Source organism: Narcine bancroftii, chromosome 10 (assembly GCF_036971445.1).
Source record: "Narcine bancroftii isolate sNarBan1 chromosome 10, sNarBan1.hap1, whole genome shotgun sequence".
NCBI classification, from domain to species: domain Eukaryota; kingdom Metazoa; phylum Chordata; class Chondrichthyes; order Torpediniformes; family Narcinidae; genus Narcine; species Narcine bancroftii.
In genome coordinates this window covers 28292770-28317187 of record NC_091478.1, presented here as the reverse complement: position 1 = coordinate 28317187, position 24418 = coordinate 28292770, and the positions used below count along the sequence as shown (strand labels likewise).

The following is a 24418-nucleotide window of genomic DNA, read 5'->3' as shown; positions in this document are numbered from 1 at the left end:
CGCCCAGGTGTGACACAGGCGTACACACCAACACTCCATTCACACCTCTCTCAGATGTCTCCAATTCTAAAAAAAAAGACCAGTGATATCCCAGTCGTTTTCATCCGACTGGTGTTCAATGCACATCTGGTCACATCACTGGTAATCTGGAAACATGCTGTGCGGTGTGTACTCTCCTGCCTGAGTTTGATCGAGTGTAAAGTTAGTCCTTCAATCAAATCCCAGCTCATCGCCTGTGTATAAATCGCTCAGAGTTGCTGAAACCTTTCTAGTTATTAAACAGCTCACGGTCTCTACATTCTCCTCCCCTCTCAACCTCACCCCGCCCCATTTTGTCGTCGTACACGGGGCTAACAGACAGGTGTGCGCGGTCTATTTAAACCATTGTTCGGGGAGGAGTGGGCAGGTCCGGTTCGCCCGTGTTTTAGCCCGAGGTTCATCGCCGTCAGTTCACAGCCAATTCGGCTACGGAGAGAGGGAGGGAGAGAGAGAGAGAGAGAGAGAGAGAAGGCTGAATGTGCAAGTCGAAGATTTCTGTTCCGCTTTACGGATGGAAATCTGGCTCGGGAGAACTGCCGAGTGAGTTGCCGGGGAAATCTGGACCAGTTCGACCACAGATTTGGGGAGAAATCGGACCATTGAGAGCTGACTGGGTGCAAGGCGAATTGAATAAAGTGAGGGGCGTGCGAGATCTGTCTCCTGCTCGCCGATAGAAACCTCTGCAAATTAACGCCACTCCGCGCTCTCCCAACGGGATACTGCGTAAATCTGTCCAGTCAATCGTCGATAGTTCACCCTCTTCGGAGTGAGATAATGAGAGCAGAGAGTGCGGAGAACATTTGGTGAATGTGGACCGAGCCGTTGGAACAGTCCCCACTCGAGCAGTATTCCACACCAGTTCTACCCCGAGCTCTCCCCGCGTTAAAACAACACCAGGATCTCGGGACACTCCGGGAGCGGGCATTCCTCTTTCCCCCGTCACGCTATCGCCCGCTGGATTAAGTCGGTTGTCGGGTGACATCTCGCAGATTACAGGAATACAACCCGCAGTTCCCTTCTGTCCATTTGCGGTCCGCAAAATCGTGCAACACACGCAAAATCCAGGATGCGTCTCCCGTCCACGCGACTGAGCTACCTGTGAGTCCAACAGTGGGTGGTTTCGTTTTTCTTCATTGTTTTATTGTTGAGTTAATAGTTTTCGGTCGTTGCTTCGTCTGCAGAAGTGTTGGTGTGGTAGAACGGCTCAGTGCGCCTCGTTAACCGTGTTTTCCCCTTACAGGTGTCTGCAGTTGTTGGCCCTCTGCTTTCAAGCGCAGGTTAGTACCAAATGTTTGTTTTTTTTTTCATAAATTTGATTGGTCATTTTGCTGTGTGAATTGTGTGTGTGTGTTTTTTTAAACCATTAAGCAAATGCCTCTCAAAGAACTGGGAACAAAACGGAATTCTCTGGGTTGAAGGTGGTGGCCGAGAGTGTCCCTATACGTTCGGATATCAGAGTTATTTGGGAAGGGGAACAGGCAGGTTTAGGGTCAGGACTGCAGACTACAGAACCCCCTGAGACGAGGTAAAGCAAAAAAAATACTGGAGGAACTCAGCCAGTCTTGCAGCGTCCATAGGAGGGAAAGATATGTGGGCGCTGAGTTCCTCCAGTATTTTGGTGTGTGTTTTAATGCAATCACAGCGTCTGCAGACTTTCGTGTTTCACCACCCCCACCCCGAGACGAAGGCTGCGAGAGGGGGAAAAGGGAGAGCAGATTGAGAGATAGAGTATTTGTATGAGGAAGAGAGAAGAAAAACAGAAGTAGATTGAGAGGGATAGGCAGTCCTATAACTGGGAGTAAAGGAATCAGATGTGGCGCTGAGAAGCGGCGGGGCGGACGGGTTTAGTGAGAGGAGCCGACAGACAGATGCGAGCAAAGCTGCCTGCCTTGTCCACACCCGGCCCCCCTCCCGCACGTGTTTATCTCATTAGCGGCCCGCGGTTGAAACTGCTGGCACTGTGCGAGGTTTTGGAAGCAGGCCGGCGGTCATTGAAGGGACGGAGTTGTCAGGACGCCCCAAAACAGGCTCCGCCTGCCGTGTCCGGGGACCAGCCTCCTCCCGCCGCCGTCCCGGGACATGCAGCTACTCCTATACATCCAGAGAGAGCAAATAAACCGCAGCAGGAGACTGGCTGGAGAGAGAAAATTTTCGGGAAATGGATCATTGAGAAATAAATGGGGGGGGGGAGGGGGAGAGGAGAGGAGGAACTAAGCTCAGGGAAACCGTCAGAGATAAGCCAGTGGGAAAGAAAGAGGGAATAGATTAGGGGGAACTGGCTGGTAAAAATGTCGCCGGGGATTCACTAGGGTTTCCTTCAATACCCAGTCTTCCCAGAAATTAAACCACTGAGGCTTCTGTTAATTGATTAAACTTTTTTTTGAAATAAACATTATGCAGGCGGTGCCTCGATCTCAAGGCGACTGTCTGTATGTGTCATCGTTTAATGTATATGTGTATTGTATATTGTATTTTCTTTAAAGGTAACCTATCAGTCACCGCCTAATTTTACACAGCACGTCAGGGAACAAACCAGGCAAACGGACCGACTCAGCAGGAAGCTAATCCGGATTTACCAACTCTACAGCCGGACCAGTGGGAAACATGTGCAGGTTCTGGGCAAGAAGATCAACGCCAAGGCAGAGGACGGGGACAAGTACGGTGAGTGAAGGAGCGGCAGAGAAGGCGGTGTGACTGAGGAGGGAATGAGAAGGTGGGTTGAGGGAGCGGGAGGCACGGCAGATTGAACCCGCTGTAGAGAGGGCCGGAGAGATTGTAAGGAGGGCGAGGGGCATGGGGGGGGGGGGCAGTGGCGGGAAGAGGGTGACCGTGAAGAGAGGGTGAAGGAGAGAGAGACTAGGTTGAGGGAGACGGGGGGGTGGGGGGGGGTTCGAGATTCTCTCTGAAGAGAGGGAAGGGGACAGAGGTAGAGACATTGGGGGCGGGGAAAGGGGTAGGTTGGAGGGAAGGAAGGAGATACTGACGGAAGGGAAAGGAAAGGGGATAAGGAAGAGAGCGAGAAGGAGAAACACTGTGAACGGGGAGGGGCTGCGGATGGGGTTTGAGCTAATCAAAGGACACAAAACAGAATGATTTGGGAAAATGCGGAAGGTGCGAAAGTGGAAAATAAAGGAGAGGTTTGATTAAACAAAGAGGCAACTGTGAAACGAGTGGGGATGAATGGGAGCCAGTGGCCTGACGGCTCTCCCCAACTCCGCCGGATTCCACTAACTTCCAGTTCACGTCGGCCTTAACCGTTAAGGGGAGGGTAAGGGAAAGAATTAAAATCTTCAGAAATCAAACAAAGGCCTCGCGTTGGGGCAGGAGTGGGGGCAGGAGGGCCGCGGTTGGCGGGGACGCCTTTGCGGGAAAGTTTGGCAGAAAGAGGTTCTCTCTCGTTAAACTCTAATCCCAACATTCATCTTCCACTGCGACGGCCGGAGGGTGGTGTAGTTTACATTATTAGATGTGCCCTTACTACACTGGACGGGACTTTAGCGCAGCGAAGCAACTATTCCTTTGAGACCCCAATCGCTGATCTGCCTGTAACCTTCTCCATCCTCATTTCCCTCCTCCTGTGACCACTCTGTGTATCCGCTAAATCAATACGCAAAGCCCTTTGCTGGCGAGCGAATCGATTGAGTTCGCCCCTCCCATGAATTCTCACTTTGTTTAATTAAAAGGGAATGGTTAGGTCCCCACCAACACCACCCCCACCCCCCCACCCCCGACCGCCGCTTTGGCGGAATTGATCAGTAGTTTTCATTGATCTTTCTTGTGGTGGTTTTGCTGAAGGATTGCTGTTTTGAACCATTGTTTTGAATTCCATTGGTGAGGCCAAATTTGGAGTATTGTGTGCAGTTTTAGTCACCTAACTTCAGGAAACGTATCACTAAAATGGAAAGAGTGCAGAGAAGATTTGCCAGAACTTTAGTCCCTGGTTTAGGAGACATTAGTCCCTGGTTTAGGAGACATTAGTCCCTGGTTTAGGAGACATTAGTCCCTGGTTTAGGAGACATTAGTCCCTGGTTTAGGAGACATTAGTCCCTGGTTTAGGAGACATTAGTCCCTGGTTTAGGAGACATTAGTCCCTGGTTTAGGAGACATTAGTCCCTGGTTTAGGAGACATTAGTCCCTGGTTTAGGAGACATTAGTCCCTGGTTTAGGAGACATTAGTCCCTGGTTTAGGAGACATTAGTCCCTGGTTTAGGAGACATTAGTCCCTGGTTTAGGAGACATTAGTCCCTGGTTTAGGAGACATTAGTCCCTGGTTTAGGAGACATTAGTCCCTGGTTTAGGAGACATTAGTCCCTGGTTTAGGAGACATTAGTCCCTGGTTTAGGAGACATTAGTCCCTGGTTTAGGAGACATTAGTCCCTGGTTTAGGAGACATTAGTCCCTGGTTTAGGAGACTTTAGTCCCTGGTTTAGGAGACATTAGTCCCTGGTTTAGGAGACTTTAGTCCCTGGTTTAGGAGACTTTAGTCCCTGGTTTAGGAGACTTTAGTCCCTGGTTTAGGAGACTTTAGTCCCTGGTTTAGGAGACTTTAGTCCCTGGTTTAGGAGACTTTAGTCCCTGGTTTAGGAGACTTTAGTCCCTGGTTTAGGAGACTTTAGTCCCTGGTTTAGGAGACTTTAGTCCCTGGTTTAGGAGACTTTAGTCCCTGGTTTAGGAGACTTTAGTCCCTGGTTTAGGAGACTTTAGTCCCTGGTTTAGGAGACTTTAGTCCCTGGTTTAGGAGACTTTAGTCCCTGGTTTAGGAGACTTTAGTCCCTGGTTTAGGAGACTTTAGTCCCTGGTTTAGGAGACTTTAGTCCCTGGTTTAGGAGACTTTAGTCCCTGGTTTAGGAGACTTTAGTCCCTGGTTTAGGAGACTTTAGTCCCTGGTTTAGGAGACTTTAGTCCCTGGTTTAAGAGACTTTAGTCCCTGGTTTAGGAGACTTTAGTCCCTGGTTTAGGAGACTTTAGTCCCTGGTTTAGGAGACTTTAGTCCCTGGTTTAGGAGACTTTAGTCCCTGGTTTAGGAGACTTTAGTCCCTGGTTTAGGAGACTTTAGTCCCTGGTTTAGGAGACTTTAGTCCCTGGTTTAGGAGACTTTAGTCCCTGGTTTAGGAGACTTTAGTCCCTGGTTTAGGAGACTTTAGTCCCTGGTTTAGGAGACTTTAGTCCCTGGTTTAGGAGACTTTAGTCCCTGGTTTAGGAGACTTTAGTCCCTGGTTTAGGAGACTTTAGTCCCTGGTTTAGGAGACTTTAGTCCCTGGTTTAGGAGACTTTAGTCCCTGGTTTAGGAGACTTTAGTCCCTGGTTTAGGAGACTTTAGTCCCTGGTTTAGGAGACTTTAGTCCCTGGTTTAGGAGACTTTAGTCCCTGGTTTAGGAGACTTTAGTCCCTGGTTTAGGAGACTTTAGTCCCTGGTTTAGGAGACTTTAGTCCCTGGTTTAGGAGACTTTAGTCCCTGGTTTAGGAGACTTTAGTCCCTGGTTTAGGAGACTTTAGTCCCTGGTTTAGGAGACTTTAGTCCCTGGTTTAGGAGACTTTAGTCCCTGGTTTAGGAGACTTTAGTCCCTGGTTTAGGAGACTTTAGTCCCTGGTTTAGGAGACTTTAGTCCCTGGTTTAGGAGACTTTAGTCCCTGGTTTAGGAGACTTTAGTCCCTGGTTTAGGAGACTTTAGTCCCTGGTTTAGGAGACTTTAGTCCCTGGTTTAGGAGACTTTAGTCCCTGGTTTAGGAGACTTTAGTCCCTGGTTTAGGAGACTTTAGTCCCTGGTTTAGGAGACTTTAGTCCCTGGTTTAGGAGACTTTAGTCCCTGGTTTAGGAGACTTTAGTCCCTGGTTTAGGAGACTTTAGTCCCTGGTTTAGGAGACTTTAGTCCCTGGTTTAGGAGACTTTAGTCCCTGGTTTAGGAGACTTTAGTCCCTGGTTTAGGAGACTTTAGTCCCTGGTTTAGGAGACTTTAGTCCCTGGTTTAGGAGACTTTAGTCCCTGGTTTAGGAGACTTTAGTCCCTGGTTTAGGAGACTTTAGTCCCTGGTTTAGGAGACTTTAGTCCCTGGTTTAGGAGACTTTAGTCCCTGGTTTAGGAGACTTTAGTCCCTGGTTTAGGAGACTTTAGTCCCTGGTTTAGGAGACTTTAGTCCCTGGTTTAGGAGACTTTAGTCCCTGGTTTAGGAGACTTTAGTCCCTGGTTTAGGAGACTTTAGTCCCTGGTTTAGGAGACTTTAGTCCCTGGTTATCAAATCTGGGAGATTTGATAGAAGTATACCAAATTTTCCACTGGGGGTAGGTGAAATACAACCAGAGGACATAGTTAAGAGTGAAAGGGGACTAGTTTGGGGGAACTACTTCACACACAGAGTGATGGGGGTGTGGAACTAGCTGCCAGCTGAAGTGGTGAATGTAAGCTCAATATTAACATTTAAGAATTTTGGATGGGAGAGGTATGGAGGGCTATTGGCTATTGGTGCAAATCAGTGGGACGAGGCAAACAAAATGATTTGGCACAAACTAGAAGTGCCAAAGAGGCCTATTTCTGCCTGCTCTGCAGTTGTCCTACCCTGAGCTCTGCTTTCCTGCTTGCGTCCATTGCCATCTGTGATCCAGCATCTCAGCCCTGAGTATTGTTCAATGACCTCTCTGGGTAGAGGATTCTAATGTTTAACCACCTTATCTACATGTTCATCTGAAACAGGCATTATCTCATAGAGTTGGGGTTCACAAAGCACTGGGATGCTTGCACCTGAATTTCTTGCTATAATTGGCTTTTGAGTGGGTTCCAGTTGCTGCTGCAGTGATTGACGGTGATGAATAGGTGGCACCATTGGTTGATTTCAGGTATTTGGCTTTTTCCCCCAGAGAAAGGATCTTGGGTCCAAAAAATAAATATCAAGACCTTGAGTCAGTTTGGGTGAAGGAAATGGCAGAAAAGTTTGGTCAAGATTGCTGATATTCCCCTCCCCCCCCCCCCCCCCCACTGCCTGTGCTCCCCAACAAAAATGTGGTGGTAATGTGGGCATAGTATAAGAGTGAGGAATTACACGTATTCAGCAAACCAAATCACCAGAAAAGTAATTCTTGAAATATTCAAGGAATGGTTTCTGGATCAGCATGCTGAGGGTGGAATGGGGGATAGAGCGAGCACCAGGTTAATTAATAAGGGGTCTTTAGAGAGGATTGATTCACGATAATGGTGGAATTTTATCTAAAGGTTAAAAGAGATTTAGCTCCATTTCTAACCTGCACCAAGGATGAAGGGACTGGGGTGCTGCAGCAAAAGTTCTGATCGTATCTCATTTCAGCGGTCCATTGTAGTTAACAAAATGAGTTAAACATTCATATTAGATTCAACCCTAATAATGCTGCCAAAATGAACAGTTGGCCTGAAGATCAGGAAAATTTCAACAAAGGTAGGCCAAAAAAATTGACTTAAGGGGTGGAAAAATAGAATATGAGGAAAAACAACTAAGAAATATTGAAAACAAATAAAAGCATCTAAAGAGTTGTGGGGAAAAGCATAATGCTTGTCCCTGACAGACTATGATAGGAAAATTTATATTGGGGACTAAAGACATAATGGAGAACTAAACAAATATACTGTCTCCACCAGTGTGGAAAAACAACCTCTCCAGAAATAGAGAAACAATGGTCTAGCACAGGAGAAAGAAGATGGCATCTGCAAGAGTGAAATTGAAAGCTTATAATTTCTGATGAGGTGCATCCTAAGGTAATGGGTACACAAGTTATCATCTTACAAACATTCCATAGATTCTGGAATGATTCTGAAAGAGAGGAAATGTAACCCAACTACGCAGGAGGGAAGGATTAACTGAAGATTTGCAGACCAGTTAGCTAACATCAGTAGCAGAGAACGTGCTAATATCTATCAAGGTGAATCGGCATTTGAAAAGAAAAGAAAAGAATTGGGCCATCAACATGGATTTATAAATGGAAATTGTTTGACAAACTTATTTGGTTTTTTTCTAACCAGCTGAATCGATAAAATAGAGCTGGTGGATGTGGATTATTTGGAATTTCAGATGGCATTGGATAAAGTGTCATGCAAAAGATTGGCAGACAAAATTAGGACATGTGGATTTGAAGTAACATACTGGCATGTATTGGGAATTGTGTAACTGAGCATAGAAAGCAGTTTGCCTTTGGGTTGGGTAGTTGTGACCAGTAGGGCGCCACACAGATCAGATCTGAGGTGTGAATGTTAAGGAGAGTGGGTTAGTATGGACTAGGCAGTGATAGAAATGCAGAGGGGCTTCAAGGGAATATAACTAGGGTAAATGAATGGATGACAAAATGGCAGGTGGAATGTAGTGTAGAAAAATCTGATTTTTAAATGGTGAGAGATTGTAAAAATTTTGGTGCTGTGAGAGAGAGAGAGAGATGCACAAATTGATTTGAAAACAAGACATTTGAGTTTGAGTTCTGTGGGGCTCTAGTAAGACTGACCCTGGAATATTGCAGAGAGGTCTGGACATGAAATTGATAATCTCAACAAACAGCAGACAATAAAGGTTCACCAGATTGATTCCTTCATTTGGAGTTTTGTTCTATAAAAAGGGATGAAGCAGATTGGAGCAGTCTGCACTTGAGTTTAAGAAAATGAGGAATGGACTCAGTAAAACATAATATATTGCAGTGAGAATTGATAGGATAGATGCAGGGATGATGGGTGTTTTCACATTGCGGACACAGGATAATGAGTCAGTTATTCTGGAATGAGCTGAGAAGGAAAAAAAAGTTCAAAGTTCAGATTTATTGTTAGAGTACATACATGATATCACGTACAATCTTGACTTGCATTTTCCTGCAGGCCAGGCAAATTTTGGTGGTGCAAAAATCTGTATTCAAGAAAAGATGCATGAACAAGAGAGAGAAATGTAAGCAATGAAAGAAGTGCAAACATACTGACTGTGTAATATAGGAAAAAAATATCCAATAATAAATAATGTGCAGAGTCCTTTAAATGAGTTCCTGATTGAGTTTGTTGTTGAGGAGTCTGATGGTTCCTGAACCTGGTCGTGTGAATCTTGTGGCACCTACACCTCTTTCCTGATGGTAGCAGTGAGAACAGAGCACGTGTTGGGTGCTGCGGATCTGCGATGATTGCTGCTGCTCTCTGACAGCTGCATTCGCTGTTGATGTTCTCAATGGTGGGGAGAGTTTTGCCTATGATGCCCTGGGCTGTGTCCACTAACTTTTGTCGAGCTTTTCTTTGAGGTTTTGGTGCACCCATCTCAGGCAGTGATGCAGCCAGTCTGCATACTTCCCACCACACATCTGTAGACATTTGCTATACCAGACCTTGTCAAACTCCTGAGAAAGTAGACACCAATGTGCTTTCTTCAAGGTGTCATTCCAGGAAGAGTCCTCTAAAATAGTGATTCCTAGGAAGTTGAATTTGTTCACCCTCTCCACCTCTGATTTCCCAATGATCACTGGATCGGTACACCTCTGGTTTCCTGTTCCTGAAGACCACAATCAGCTCCTTGGGTTGGTGACATAGAGTGCAAGGTGTTGTTGATGTTTCATTCAGCTAAGTTTTCATTCTCCCTCCTGTATGCTGACTCAATAGTCATGTGGCTACTGAGCCTCATCCAAACTCCATCATCCAATGAGCCTCATTCATCAGGCCCTCCTCTACCCTTGCTTCCCTAAAGAGCCCAAAAATCGATAGATCCCATACATGCTCAATAACAATACCCACCAACCTCTGGGGTAGAGAACCTTGGAGTCCCACCACCCCCTGAATGGAGAAATGTCTCCTTTCAGTTCAAAATGCAAAACCTGCTTTCTAAGTATGGCTGTGGTTCTGGACTCCTCTGTCAGGGTAAACAGTCTCTCAGCAGCCACTCTGTCATTAAATTAAATCGTCAAAGTATTTTCTATGTCTGGCTGAACTCACCTCTTAAGCTTAAACTCTTTGGTCTCTCACCATTTAACAATAACATCTTTTCACATCACAATCCATTGTCCATTCACTTAGCCTGTTTGTATCCCTATGAAGCCTTCCTGTATTTACTTCACACCCTATCTGCCATCTAGCATTGTATCATGAGCAGACTTGGGCCATCCATCCAAATAGATAACTGATCAGATTGAGAACAGCTGTACCACCCCCCTGGTCACTGCCACCCAACCCAAAGACACCCCTTTACTCCAACTCTCTGAATCTTGGCCCATTCTTTATGTTCTCCTTGTCCCAGGAATAAAGGAACCTTTGTTATGCCATTATTAAGGCAAATATCTCCTTTCTTAGATAAGGTCACCAAAACGGGAACACAGTATTCCAGGTGTGATTTCACCAAAGCACTATATAATTACAGCAAGCCTTCTTTACTGATGTCTTCCAACCCCCTTGTTATAAAGGCTAACATACCATTTGCTTTCTTAATTGCCTTCTGCAGCTACATGTTATCTTTCTGTGATCCTTGTACAAGGACACTTGTATCCTCAAAAATAACAACATTAAGTGCTCTCTCCTCCTTAATTTTGCTATTCTTCATACCAAAGTGAATAATTGCTCACTTCCTCCCACTGCCCCCACCTCAGTCAATCATTTAACTGGTTCATTGACAGCACTTTGTATCATCAAACGTTCTTTTTCTTGCATAATTGATTGTGTTGAGTGGCCTTGTTGATGAATTTGATTAATGTAGTCCCAGCAATTGGTACTCGACTGGTTGGAGCCCTTAATTGTCTGGAAGAGTTTCCAAATGTGCAACTAGATCTCCGAACTAATGCAGAATCCAAAATGAAGGGAGGGTTATAGAAAAATGAGTTGCTTGTTACTATGTGATTAATTTAAGTAGATTTCAAAACTGTAAAGTATTTTCTGTAAAGTAAGTTTAGTGGCCAAAACCTATTAAAGCTGCAGTGTTTCTGTGAGTATTCAAACCAAAATGTAATGTGTGGAAGGAAGCTGATTGTCTAGTCAATATCATGCTACCACCATATAATGTGAGGGTGGTTAGATTTATTGCACATCTATGGTTGGTGTGAGTCAGTGGCACTCTTCAGAGAGCATAGGATTGGGGGTCACCCAAGGCTGAGAGTTCGGATATGAGGGGTGATTGGTGAAGTAAGTGGGATTGAAGCAACTATTATGTGATTATTTTCTAGTTTAACTCTACAACTAGTGAAATGCCATGAAGGCATTTGAATACATTTCCTCAGAATTATTGGTCAGCGGGATCAGTTCCTAGTGCTAGGTTTTCAATTCAAACGGGATGCTATTAGGTGTTGACATCGAGGTAGCCATTAACATGTGCCAGTAGATAGTAAAATGAAGAACAGCACTTCTACCATAACTCTAGTATGGAATAAATCCAATTCCCTCCACACTATCAGAGTAAATACAGCTGTTGTTCCTGAGCTGATAACTGAGTGAAAAGGGGTGACATTGTCATTTTCCATTACTGCAGCCACAGCGACAATACAACTTCAACGTTTTCAAATGTAAGAAGACTCTCAAAGTTGATTTTGCAATAGCTGCAGTTTAATTTCAGGTTGGTGTAAAGTGTTCAGCTGAAAGAATGCACCAAATTTTGTTAACGATGGGAACTTTCTAACGTTATTGAAGGAAATGTGTAACTGATAACAAAAGCTGAAATTTCAGGAATACAGTGTGACATATGCAGTAATGGTTACAATAGAGTTCACCATCTTTACTCACTGTTGACTAAACTCTCATTTCCATCTTCTGGGTGATCACTGTGGATAAAGTTAACAAGCTCATATCGTGGGTGCAGGAGGCAGCATCAATGTAGTCATTAATGTAACAGCCCTTTGTTACTTCTGTAAAAGACTATTGCAATACTCTCACTAACTAGCCAGCCCCTTGTAACTCTGCTATCTGGGTCCTAATTCAGAAAATCCCATTTTACAATAATGAATGATCAAATTTGCATGTTTCCTTTTGAATCCTTCATTGACTAATGCCTCCCTCCCCATCATTTTCCCTAACTTTGTTGTAATCTTCCAAGGTATCTGTGTTCTCTCAGTTACCTCTTGAGCATCCCATTAGTGGTGCAATGTCTTGACCTGACAAAGTGACATTCACCAAAAACACCCTCTGGCCCCACTACTCACCACTTCTCCCTGACCATTCAAACCTCTACATGCCTCTACTTCCTTTTTACTGGCATTTAAAAATCTGTTTTTTTCAACTAAATTTTGTTCATCTCTTGTGGCTACGCATTCAATTTGATAACAGCCCAAGTACATTGGGACACTTCTGTTGCAAGAGAGTAAGCAGGCAGGAGGTGTGGGTTTTAGCAAGTCTGTTACATTTATCTCTCCATGTGTGGAAGGATCATCTGTATTACTGTGCCCTGGCTACACAAAAGTACTAATATATGTAAGAATGTGTATGGGTTTACTTATGTAGGAAATTGAATAGATAGGTCAATATATTTACATTGTGTGCTTATGTGTGAACCACAAGATTGCAAGTAACTTAAGATGAAGGAATTAAAACAGTACATTTTTAAATCATCCCAACACAATTTTAAAAATTACCTTTTAAATCACCTCAATTCTATAATTCCCCTGCTGTTCAGGAAGTTCATACCATTGGGTTGTAGACCACCTAGGCAGAATATGAGGTGTTGTTAGACCATAAGACATATGAGCAGAAATAGGTCATTCAGCCCATCAAGTCTGCCTTGCCATTTAATCATGAGCTGATCCATTTTCCCACTTAGCCCTACTGCACTGCATTCTCCCCATAACCTTTGATGCCCTGGCTAATCAAAAACCTATCAGTCTCTGCCTTAAATATACCCAATGACCTCGCCTCCACAACTGCCCGTGGCAATAAATTTACCACCCTCCGGCTAAAGAAATTCCTCTGCATCTCAGTCCGAAGCTGACGCCCTTCAATCCTGAAGTTGTCCTTTTGTCCTAGACTCTCACGTCATGGGAAACGATCTTTCTTCATCTACTCTGTCCATGCTTTTCAACATTCAAAATGTTTCAATGAGATCACCCCTCATTCTCCTAAATTCCAACAAGTACAGGCCAAGAGCTGTCAAATGTTCCTCATGTGACAACCCTTTCATTCCCTGAATCATCCTTGCATTGTGCCTTTCTCTGGCAGTGGAGAAAGCTCAGGACAGATGCAGGTGGGTGTGGAAATGGAATGTTACAGGTTGGATGCTTACTGTGTTCTCTCAGCTGGTGGTGTATCTGATAGATTTCACTTGATGTTATTGGGGTGAAGGGCCTATCAATATTTAGTGTTTCTGTCTTCGAGCATGTGTACAGATGTCAGGTGGTGAGCAGAATGGACTTGATGGAGATATCCAGAGCCAAACAAGAAAAAAAGGCTATTTGGTAGAGGTACCTGAAGAATAAACACTCCTGCCAGGGTCTGTAGTGAAAAACCAGGAGGCCGGAGAAACAAGTCAGGCAGTGCTTCCCCCTCCCACCACTTTCCCTTTCCCAAGAAACTCCCACATATGAATCCTAATTACTCATGTGGAGTAGACACCTGGATCCTGCCCCAATATCCACAGGTGTATCTTTTGGAACTATGCACGCCTCGATCTTATCTGGACTTTGATCGTTAACAAGAGCCTCTGTTCCCTCAACATACAAAGGGATTGCCAGTTCTTGTGAATAAGCAGATGTAGTGTTTGTTTCCAATAACCTATATAAATGCTAATATATTCTGTAACATACACAGTAACTGTGATAGGACAGTAATCTAACAGCAGCTTTTATCTGCAGTAATAAACACAAAGGCTTCTTTGCTAATAATATGAATTGACATATAATCCAGGATAATTTTTCTAAATTGATCATATTTCTTAATTCGGTTATGCTTCATTTGAAATTAGCCAGAAGAAAGAAATTGCATTCCTCAGGCCCTTTGGCTTTCTGAAGTATACAATGAAGTCGAGCATAGCTGCCAAAATCCTCATATTGTATGTGAGCCCCTACATACTGATAGATTAGTTTGAAGACATTGGTTATTGTGATTTAAATTTTTTTAATTTAAATTTAACATTTTTAATAGGTCATTCAGCCCATAAGTCTAAATTTACACCCAATTAACCTACACCACCCCACCCAGTACATTTCATACGGAGGAAACCGGAACCCCAGGGGAAAACCCATGCAGACATGGGGAGAACGTACAAACTCCTTACAGACAGTGCGGGATTCAAATCCCGATCACTGGCGGTGTAACAGCTTTGCGCTAACCGTTACACTAACCTGTAAGCTGAAAGACAAATATTGGCTGGGAATCGGTGACAAACTCTCCTGCTCTTACCTGCTCATTTCACATCACCCTGATAGGCCAGAAACAGAAATTTGGTTTAACACCCCTTGGGAAAGGCGACATCTTCTGCTGTGGAGCACTCCCCTCAGGGCAGTACTGGCATCTCAGCCTAGTCACATTGACTCAATCTCTTGACGGCACAGGAGAGAATCCCCAGCCAGAGAATGCTGAGCTGACTGGTGTGAGATGCACAATGTAAGGCGTACCTGTAACTAAAGCTATATGAAACTTAATTTGGGCCATGCTCGGAACAGCATGTGCAATTCTGGTTGCTTTATTATAATTAGAATGTAGAGGATTTGGGAGGAGTACAGAAGAAATATTCCAGGATTTTGAGGGTATGAGCTATGGGGAGAAACCTGGATTGTTTTCTCTGGAACTGAATAGGCTGAGGGGAGACCTGATAGAGATGAAATTATGATAGGCATAGATAGATCAACAGAATCTTTCTCCCAGGGTAAAATGATCACACACTAGGGGCATTAAAGCATAGAAAATTACAGCACAGAAACAGGCCATTCAGCCTATCTAGTCTGTACCAAACTAATTTTCTGCCTAGTCCCACTGAAGGTAGGTGAGATGCATATCAGAGGACAGGAGTTGAGGGTGAAGGAGGAAAAGAGAGGGAACTTCTTCACATAGAGAGTGGTGGGAGTGTGGAACAAGCTGCCAGCTGAAGTAGTGAATGTGAGCTCAATTTTAACATTTAAGAATAGTTTAGACAGGTACATGGATGGGAGAGTTATGGAGGACTATGGACTGGCTGCAGATCAGTGGGACTGTGTTTCTGGTGAGACAATGTATGATTGGTTTTTTTGCACAGAGTGCCTGGATCAGGCTGCCTGGGGTAGTGGTGGAAGCAGACACAATAGTAGTGCTTAAGAAGGTTCGAGATGGACACATGTATGCAGGAAATTGTGGGTTATGGATCATATGCAGGCAACAGAGTTTTTCAATTTGGGCAGCACTTTCAGTGCAGACATGGTGGGGGCTGAAGGGCCTGTTCCTGTGTGTGCTGTTCTAGTGAAGACCGGTCCAATCCTGGTAGTGTCACCCTTCAGTGTCAAATAGGTGGCCATAAATCAAACCCAATTTGCAAAGAGCAAGTGCCACCCATGATGTCACAACAGGGCAAACAACTACTTTAGAAGAAGGGAAAGAGCAGAGTTTTGCTGTCATTGAAAGCTCAACTTGTTGATTGGCTGCACATGAAACATTTAACCTTGGATGGTATGTAGATCAAGGACATAGTCACAACTGATAAACTGCTGAAGCCTTGCCCATAAGTGCCCTGGCCAATGTTTATCCCTCAACCTGCTTACTTGGCCACTATCTAACTGCAATTGTTGGACCTGGCTAAGCACGAATACGGCCGCCAACTTCCCCGTTCTTAGACTGTATCAGCACCCCAAAAATAGGTTATTCATTTAACATTATGGACACTGAAAGAATGTTTCCACTTCTAGTGCAACGCTATTACAGCACCAGCGACTCGGGTTTAGATCTGCTGCTATCTGTAAGAAGTTTGTTAATTCTTCCCATGTCTGCGTGGGTTTCGTCCAGCTGCTCTGGTTTCCTCCTACCCTCTAAAAAATTTATAGCGTATGTAGGTTAATTGATGTATTTGGGCAGCATAGGCTCATGGGCCAGAAGGGGCTGTTACCATACAATATATCTAAAAAAATTTTCAAGTGAAAATTAAAAAATCCTAACTGGGGGTTATTTTAGTAAAGTACAAGGACTCAATGAGGAATCTAGCAGAATCCTCTTCACCCAAAGAGCAGTGAGAATATGGAGCTTGCTTCAAGAAGGTGCATTCAAGGCAAATAATATAAATGTCTCTTTTTAAAGTCCACTTTTAGTTGTGGGGAGAAAAAAGAGAATAAAGACTCCCAGTGACAGATTTTGATGAGAAGATTCAGGAGGTGCGGGTGGCATATAAATACTGCCCTGGGTCCTGGCCATTGCTGGAGTGTGCATTCTTCAGATTCCTCTATCACTTTTCTTGCCTGATTGTGTTCACCCTGTAAACATCGCAACCAAACCCAATCCACTCATCTCCTCACATCTGCACACATGCCTGTTACAACAGGAAACACTCAAGCACTTGGTCTTGTTCTGATGCACTACATAAAGACAGGATCTCCCTTTCTTTGTTTTACATTTAATAGCTTCATGCTGTACTGCAGGTCAGCACTTTGCCTGGTGTAGTGTTGCTTATACAGACAGCACCATTTGGGCTCTTAAGGTAGGGCTTAATATTAATAATTTTCCCTTGCAACTGAGCCTGCCTGTCCCCCATCGGACTTGTCAGTCACCAACGAGCCTGCAGCAGACGTGGACATACCCCTCCATAAATCTTTGTCCGCTAAGCTAAGCCAAAGAAAAAAGAATATTGCTAGGTGGTGGAAAATTCCAAGTGGACAATTCTTCCTGCGTCCTCCACTCCGCTCTCTGCCTTTAAACTGTAGATTCAGCAGTCGGACCTGACTCTTCATGTGGCCCACAAAGTGGACATAACTTGCCTTGTCTATTTATTTCTTCTTTACTGCCTAACTTGGTTAAAGGCTTGTTTTGTTTTCCTTTTGTTTTCATACTGACAACAGCTTGGGATTCACAGGGCTAAAGAGGAATAACAACTTGATAGGTGTCCCATAAAGATAAGGATTTAGTGTGTTGAAGTATGTTGGAGAAGTCAAAAAAATTAAACCGAAATCCCTTGTAATACACAGAATGAGAACCTGAATTTGCAGAGAGTGCCGTTTTTGGGACTTGGATCTGTGATGACTTTCTACTCAAAAATGTTAACAATAAACATAGATAATTGTAAATGTAGCAAATCATCCAAATTTGTTTCAGAGAAGCATTACTAGAAAACTTTGAATGAGGCTTAAAAGGAAAAGTTAAGTTAAATAACCACATGTTTGGCCAAAGAGATGGCCATTAAGGAGCACACTAAAAGAAGATGAGGAAGGAACTCTAGTGAAAAGGGGCTTGGTTAAAGATATGATCCCAAGTAATGCAGCAATTAAAGTAGGGATAGCCAAGAAGACAAATCTGGAGGACCACAGACACTGAAGAGTCGTCGGGTTAACGACTGGTCCAAATGTACAAGACTATTGAGACATTTGAAAACAAGGATGAGAATTTTTAAATCAAGGGTTTACTTTGAGTCGATGCAGTTTTAACAAGCATTGAGAGAAAGTGAGGAGAACATTGTATATTAGGATAAAAGATGAATATTTGGATGACTTCAGGTTTACTAAGGACAGAACAATGGACAGGCTTGCAGTCAAGGCTGGAGGCAGCATGGATGAAAATTTTAGCAGCCGGTGAGCTGGAGCAGAGTGGAGTCAGGGCACATATTACAAGGTCCAAAACACACTCATTCAAGGTTGGGAACATTTTGGATCCAGTTCTGACTTGCCCGGAAGAGAGATGGAGCTCGTAGTGAGGAGATGTAACTTGGGACAGGAACTTAAGTCAACAGCTTCTGTCTTAGTTCACTGGAGTGTATGGTGGGTATATAGAGCTTTACACTACATCAAATAGAACATAGAACAGCACAGTATGGACCCCTCAGCCCATGATGTTATGCTAACCTAGATACAACTACTCCATCATAAATGTAAGCCTCCCCAATCTCACAGCCCATAACCATTTTTCTTAATTCCATGATCCTATTTAAGAGTCTTAAATGTTCCTATTATACCAGCCTCCACCACCACTCTCAGGAATGCATTCCAATCACCCACCACTCTCTGTCTAAAACCAAACTTCACCAAAGTCGATTCCTTCTGGGTGTTACAATGGGAGAGAGTGTGGCCACCTCCAGTTAGTTGCTGCTGCTCAGAAGCAATGCCATTATATTTTCAACCATATGGCAGGTTCAATCCTGTTACTATTGCAGTGACATTAGGGTTTTTAATCAAACACAGCCTTTGGCATCTAACTTTTTTTTTCAGTAAGTCCAGTGCTCTTCTTGCCCCAGGAATGTGTGATGGGACAGTGTAGAGAGAGTTTCATTCTGTGTCTGATCCATGCTGACAGTGTTTGAGGATATTTCAGCAGTATTTCAATACAATAGATCTCAAATGGTCACTCAGTGTCCTGTTTCTTGCAGCTAAACTGATTGTAGAGACGGACACTTTCGGAAGCAGAGTCCGCATCAAGGGAGCCGAGTCTGGATTTTACATCTGCATGAACAAGCGAGGGAAGCTGATCGGAAAGGTAAGGGTTGGTGGGAGTGTCGAGAGACTAAGGAGGAACAGAGGAAAAAATGCGAAAAGGTGGTGGAGAGAGCAAAATGGGGAGAAAATAACCCAATTTTCATTAACGCTTGCAGGTGGAATTTCTGTATCAACTGGAATAATTATGAACTGCTAATAACAATCAGACCAACACCAGCTAGTTTATACTGTTCAGTGTGATTGCAGAGCTGGAAAACAAGGAGCAGAGAGAATAGAAGTGGTGAGGGCAGATATATTGAGTACAAGAAATAGATGCAGTAGGTGTGGCACATAGCAGCAGGATAAAGCAGGAATCTAACCAGAACACAGCCATCTTCCCAAATGATATCAACAATGAGTTAAAGACCATAATTCCATAGGAGCAGAAATAGGCCATTCAGCCCATTGAGTCTACCCCATCATTTATCCTTGAGCTGATCCTCTCAGCCCCACTGCCCAGCCTTCTCCCCATAACTTTTGCCCTGGCATTTTACTGATACCTGACCAAAATTCTCACTTACTGCAGCCAAACAGGTACATTCAAGATTATTGTCATGTAACAAACTCTATTCAATATTGCACAGAATTTGCTTTTGTGTGCCGTAAAGCAAACAAATTTGCCATCAGCAGAAATTGCCTGAAGCTGCCTCTTACAGAAAGAAACAAAAGAGAGTCCTCTGAGTCACCATGTATCCATGGATTCGCCTCCAGCGCTGCTGCAGCCAGAATCCAATATTACTGGGAGCAGAAAATGATTAGAAGGTGCTAACGTAATGGGCAAAAGTAAAAGACAGCGTGAGGTGGAGAAACAGGGAGAGGAATAAACGGCAGAATGCGAGGAAACTAGACTTGGTGGAGGGGCACGAGGCAGGTTCACGGTGATGGATAGGTGGGGAAACAATGACAAATTGCGATTGGGGCGGAGAATTAAACTTGTTGCTCTCTCACCAGCTCCGCCCAATGAGCAGAGAGCCAGCACTTGCATTTCTGTCCATCTCCCATGTGAAACTCCAGACTTGTTTGTTCACTTGGGGTGGGCTGGGGCTGAGGAGTCGGGAAAGTACGTTGAAAATGCTGATGACAAAGCAGCCACTGCCCCCAGCTCCCCAAGCTTCAACACTACACCGATCCTCTGCCTGTTCCCCCTTCCATCCTTCAGGTGTAGACCTCACTCCGGACTAAGTGGTCAATGGAAAATGCAAGTATCCCACCTCCTGTCACAGTGCTGCCCCCGGTCCCAAGCTTTAAAATGTTGCTCTGACAGTTGCCTCACCCTCTTCTCCTCCCAACAAATATATACAATCTGTGTTAAAACAGGCGGAGATGGTGTCCCACTCACTGCATGCCACTCCTCTGTTCCCCTCTTCACCCTCCTATTCTAAACCTGACCCAGATTAAATGATCAGTGTAAACTGCCAGAATCCATTAGGACTCTAAGATTTGAAACAGCAATCTGAGCCAATAGCCTGTGGGAAAATCCCCAAGACATCCTCACCAGCTCATACCATAACTCGTGGCGTCCAAGTGTCTGACTCAAAGCTGATTGGACTTCATCTACATAGACGAGTCTCCCTGAGATCTTGATGAAAGTTACTTGTGGAGGGGAGTAAAAACACAATGGTGGGGGGAAAAAAACTCAGCAGGTCAAACAGTGCACTTTATATAGCAAAGATAAAGATACATAACCAACATTTCAAGCTTGAGCCCTTCATCAAATTCTGACACCTGCCTACATTTTGCTCATACCTTGATGAAGGGCTCAAGCCTGAAACGTTGGTTATGTATTTTTATCTTTCCTACATAAAGTGCACTGTTTGACCTGCTGAGTTTCTCCACCATTGTGTTTTTACTTCAACCACGGTGTCTGTAGACTTTCATTGTTTTTACAACTTGTGGAGGAGAGTTGTGAGGAGTACCTTTTCTATAATGCATAGTTTGGAACTGTCAGTGGAGTTGGTGGACATAATCGGTGAAAGGACATAACTCTCAAGGCTACAGGGAATGGGGCAACTAGATCTGATAGCTTGGTTCCATTGGCCCAGGTTCTCCCGTGCCACATTCTAATAAATCTTGAAATTTAGGAATGCACAGGCATCACATGACAGAAAATAATAATAGTACACATTCTATATTGCAAAAAACAGACCTGCTGAAGAAACTCAGCAGGTCACGCAACATCCTCAGGAAGTAAAAAGCAGTCAACGTTTCAGACCCGAACCTTTCGTCATCCCTAAGGACTCAGACAAACCTGGTTTTCTCTAGGGTGTCGAAGGCTGATGGGGGGGAGGGGGGATGGGATGGGGGACACCTGATAGAAGATGATAAAACTGGGAGAGGTTTTGATGGGGTGGACAGTCAGAATCATTTTCCAGGTTAAAAATGTTATGCATTTAAGATGAGGATGGGGGGGTGTGCATGGTTGGGTTTAAAGGGTATGTGTGGGGCAAGTTTTTTTTTTTTTTTTTTTTACACAGAGTGGTGGGTACCTGGAATGGGCTGCCAAGGGTAGTGGTGGAAGCAGAAACAATAGTAGCATTTGAGAGGCTTAGTGGTAAACCCATGCATATAAGAGGGATGGAAGAATATAGGGATGTGAATCATGTGAAAGTGAGAAAGTTTTGTTTAACTTGGGCATCATGTTTAGTACGGATTAGTGGGCCACTATATGTTTAATATAAATGACCCTTTAAGTAGGCTAATGGCAAAAGGAATTGGGGTAATAGGGGCAGGCATGAACACGATGGCATGAATAGCCCTTTTCTACGTCATTATCTGGATAATATGGTCATTGCTATCAATTGTCTGTAGTCAGAAACATTTCCTTAAAAATATCAATGGAAAGACTAGATGCTGGAATACTCAAATTAAAATGCTGGAAACACTCAGTGGGCCAGGCAGCTGCCGTGGAGAGAGAAACAGTTAACATTTCAAGTCTTCAGGTCGAAGACTCTTAGTCAGTTCTGACAAAGAGTCTTCAATTTGAAACATTAATTCTCTTGCTCCTTCCACAGATGAAGCCTGACCTGTTGAGTTTTGTTCAGCATATTCTGCTTACCATTTAAAGATGATGTACCACTGTTGGCTAATCCAAGGCTTACTATTCTCCTCCTTTTGCAGCGAAGTGGGAAGAGCAAGGACTGTGTCTTCACAGAGATTGTCCTGGAGAATAACTACACTGCACTGCAGAATGCCAAGTATGAAGGGTGGTTCATGGGCTTCACCCGCAAAGGAAGACCCAGGAAAGGATCAAAGACCAGGCAGCACCAGAGGGAGGTGCATTTTATGAAGAGGTTACCCAAGGGTCACCTTTCCACGCTGGATCATCACAGACACTTTGAGTTTATCAACTATCCTTTCTCTACCAGGACTAAACGCACCAGGCACTCCAGGCCTCGATAGAGACAGCCACCACCTCAACTGTAACCTCTCTCCAATAACGTCAACCAGCAATACCTGACTATCCCCGCTTTTTTTGAGAGAAATAAATGAGAGGCTCTATTTTTCTACACAATGTAACTGAACCATCTGGTGTTTGGCAAAAGAATTCAGCAAGTTATGCATTTGAAAGAGAGAAGGTACACGTGGATTCTGAGAGAGGAAAAGGAAACCATTCAGACTCCATCAGCCCAAGCTGCTCCCCACTCATGAATTAGGAATAATGGTGTATGTATATAATGAGCTAGTTCGACTTTTGAGGAAGGAGAGCAAAAGAGAAATGCTCACACTCTCTTGAAATGCTGCTTTAGGAACTTGTTCACTTGAGATTGACATCCAGGAGAGTAAAAGACCAAGGAACTTACCAAAATGTAGGTGCCTTCTATCCAGCAGCAGGATATTCCAGCTAACCCTCCCCCTGGATGCTGCTATTAGCCATTCACTGTCCAACTGCATTGATTGAAACTCATAAGAGACCTGGGCCAGCTACCTCGCCTCTGACTGTCTTTTCAATGCCTTCTTCAATTGCTTCATGACCTATTTTAGTAAAACACTGTACCATTGCCAAGAAACTGGCATAATTTTTATATCTTTTTTTCAGATTTGTGTAAGATATTTTTAATGGTGAGATATTTATTTAATAACTGTATTAAATTTGTATTAGATTACAGAAAGGAAATTCTGCGTGATATCCACTCCAACGAGGGGCATGTTAGGTACAAGTGGTTGTTCAGCAAATGACAGGCCCATTCCAATAGTTACTGAGTAACTAAGGGAAGACCGAGGGAGAGCGAGAAAATAATGTAGAGGGGCAGAGAGCAAAAAAGAAAATAAACCAAAGAAATGGGAAGGAGGAAAAAGGAGAGTTGAAGAAAGTTAAGGATAGATATATATCCAAAGCCACTCCTTTCAATACATTAACACCCATCGTGGAATCTTATTGCATTTGAAAAAAACCCTCCTGTATTTTAACCTTGGTTTCCTTATGAGGGGTTGTTACAGTTATCACATAATACATGTTCTAAATTCACTCTTTTATAAAAAAAGTAAGGAAGAGTGACAGATACACAGGAATTTTTTTTTTTAAAGTAGATTAAGGTGTATAAAGATAACTGCTACTATCTGAAGGGGTGGGTGAATAGATAGGTAGACAGATAGGCAGGCAGTTAGAAACTGAGACAGGTGAATAGATACTTAAACACTAGAAATCTAGTTTAAAAAGTTGGGAAATATTTCCTTTTCTCTTTGGGATAATCATAAACCATGTTATACTCAAATTTATATTTCCACACAAAATTGAAGAGTTGAAATTTTCCTCCCTATGGTTGCACATATCAATGGGTATTGAATCAGAAAGATATTATTCCAGAGAATTAAAACTGCAGCTAATTTGAATATACTTCTAACTGGTGACTTTGACCATGACAGCTGATCAGTGTTATCTCCGCCAGGCACTGTGTATAAATCCTACACTTTACAACACTGTTTGAGGTTGCCTTCTTTTTGTTGTACCCATCTTGGACACTTCCTTCAACACACAGGGATTATATGTGGCATTTTGCAACAACCTTGCAATGAACCACTGACAGTGGTTCTCAACTTTTTTTTCCACTCACATACCTCTTTAAGTAATCCCTTATTAACCACAGAGAACCTATGGTATCCTATGCCATAGTGTTTAGTGGCTAACGGGATTGCTTAAGGTGGTATGTGAGTGGGGGTAGAAAAAGTTTGAGATCTACTTCACTATGACACCAAATAAAAGTGGCTTTGAAATTTTACTGAATACATTTTTTTTAATTTAAATTACATTTTTTTAAAATTTAGACGTACAGCATGGTAATAGGCCGTTTCGGCCCACAAGTCCGTGCCGCCCAATTTACACCCTGGAAAAAACCTATGCAGACATCACTGGATTCGAACCCGGTCCGTTCCCAATCACTAGGACCGTAAAGGTATTGCACGAACCGCTATGCCATCCGTGCCACCAGAGAAAAAATTATCAATGTTGGGAAAATCCAGTAGTTCTCAGCATTTCTCTTTCCACTCACATGCTGCCTTAAGTAATCCCTTACTAATCACAGAGCATCTATGGCATAGGATACCTATGGTGCTCTGTGGTTAGTAAAGGATTACTTTGTGATCTGTAAGTGGAAAGAGAAAGGTTGAGAACCACTGATCTAACCCATTACGTTCCTGCCCTGGGAGTATTTGATGGGACTGTGTAGAGAGAGATTTACACTTTATTAGTTCTTGCTATCTTTTCTTGGGAGTGACTGTTAAGGGAATGTAGAGGGAATTTTACTCTGTATCAAATCCATGTTGGCTGGGATTGTTTGATGAGGCAGTGCAAAGGGAGCTTTGCTCTACTCCAGCCATTCTCAACCTTTTTGTTCGGCTATGGCCCTCCCAGGACTCT

General features: G+C 43.6%; 1 protein-coding gene across 2 annotated transcripts; it reads left to right on the top strand.

Moving 5' to 3' along the window:
- The first annotated feature begins 375 nt into the window (after window positions 1-375).
- LOC138744356 (fibroblast growth factor 8-like) lies at window positions 376-23481 on the top strand. 2 transcript variants are annotated; one of them, XM_069900385.1, is made up of 5 exons: window positions 376-1137; window positions 1280-1316; window positions 2556-2700; window positions 18459-18565; window positions 21682-23481. In XM_069900385.1, the coding sequence occupies exons 1-5, from the start codon at window positions 1106-1108 to the stop codon at window positions 21961-21963; spliced, it is 603 nt and encodes a 200-aa protein (XP_069756486.1). In that variant the 5' UTR covers window positions 376-1105; the 3' UTR covers window positions 21964-23481. The 2 variants fall into 2 exon arrangements, with proteins under 2 accessions (XP_069756486.1, XP_069756485.1); XM_069900384.1 differs by having other exon boundaries at window positions 2523-2700.
- The last annotated feature ends 937 nt before the right edge of the window (window positions 23482-24418 follow it).

Bases quoted from the DNA above. Each gene is read 5' to 3' on its own strand.
- LOC138744356 (XM_069900384.1), top strand. From the start codon at position 1,106: ATGCGTCTCCCGTCCACGCGACTGAGCTACCT. The intron at 1,138-1,279 runs GTGAGTCCAACA...TTCCCCTTACAG, and splicing joins TCCACGCGACTGAGCTACCT to GTGTCTGCAGTTGTTGGCCC. The intron at 2,701-18,458 runs GTGAGTGAAGGA...TGTTTCTTGCAG, and splicing joins AGAGGACGGGGACAAGTACG to CTAAACTGATTGTAGAGACG.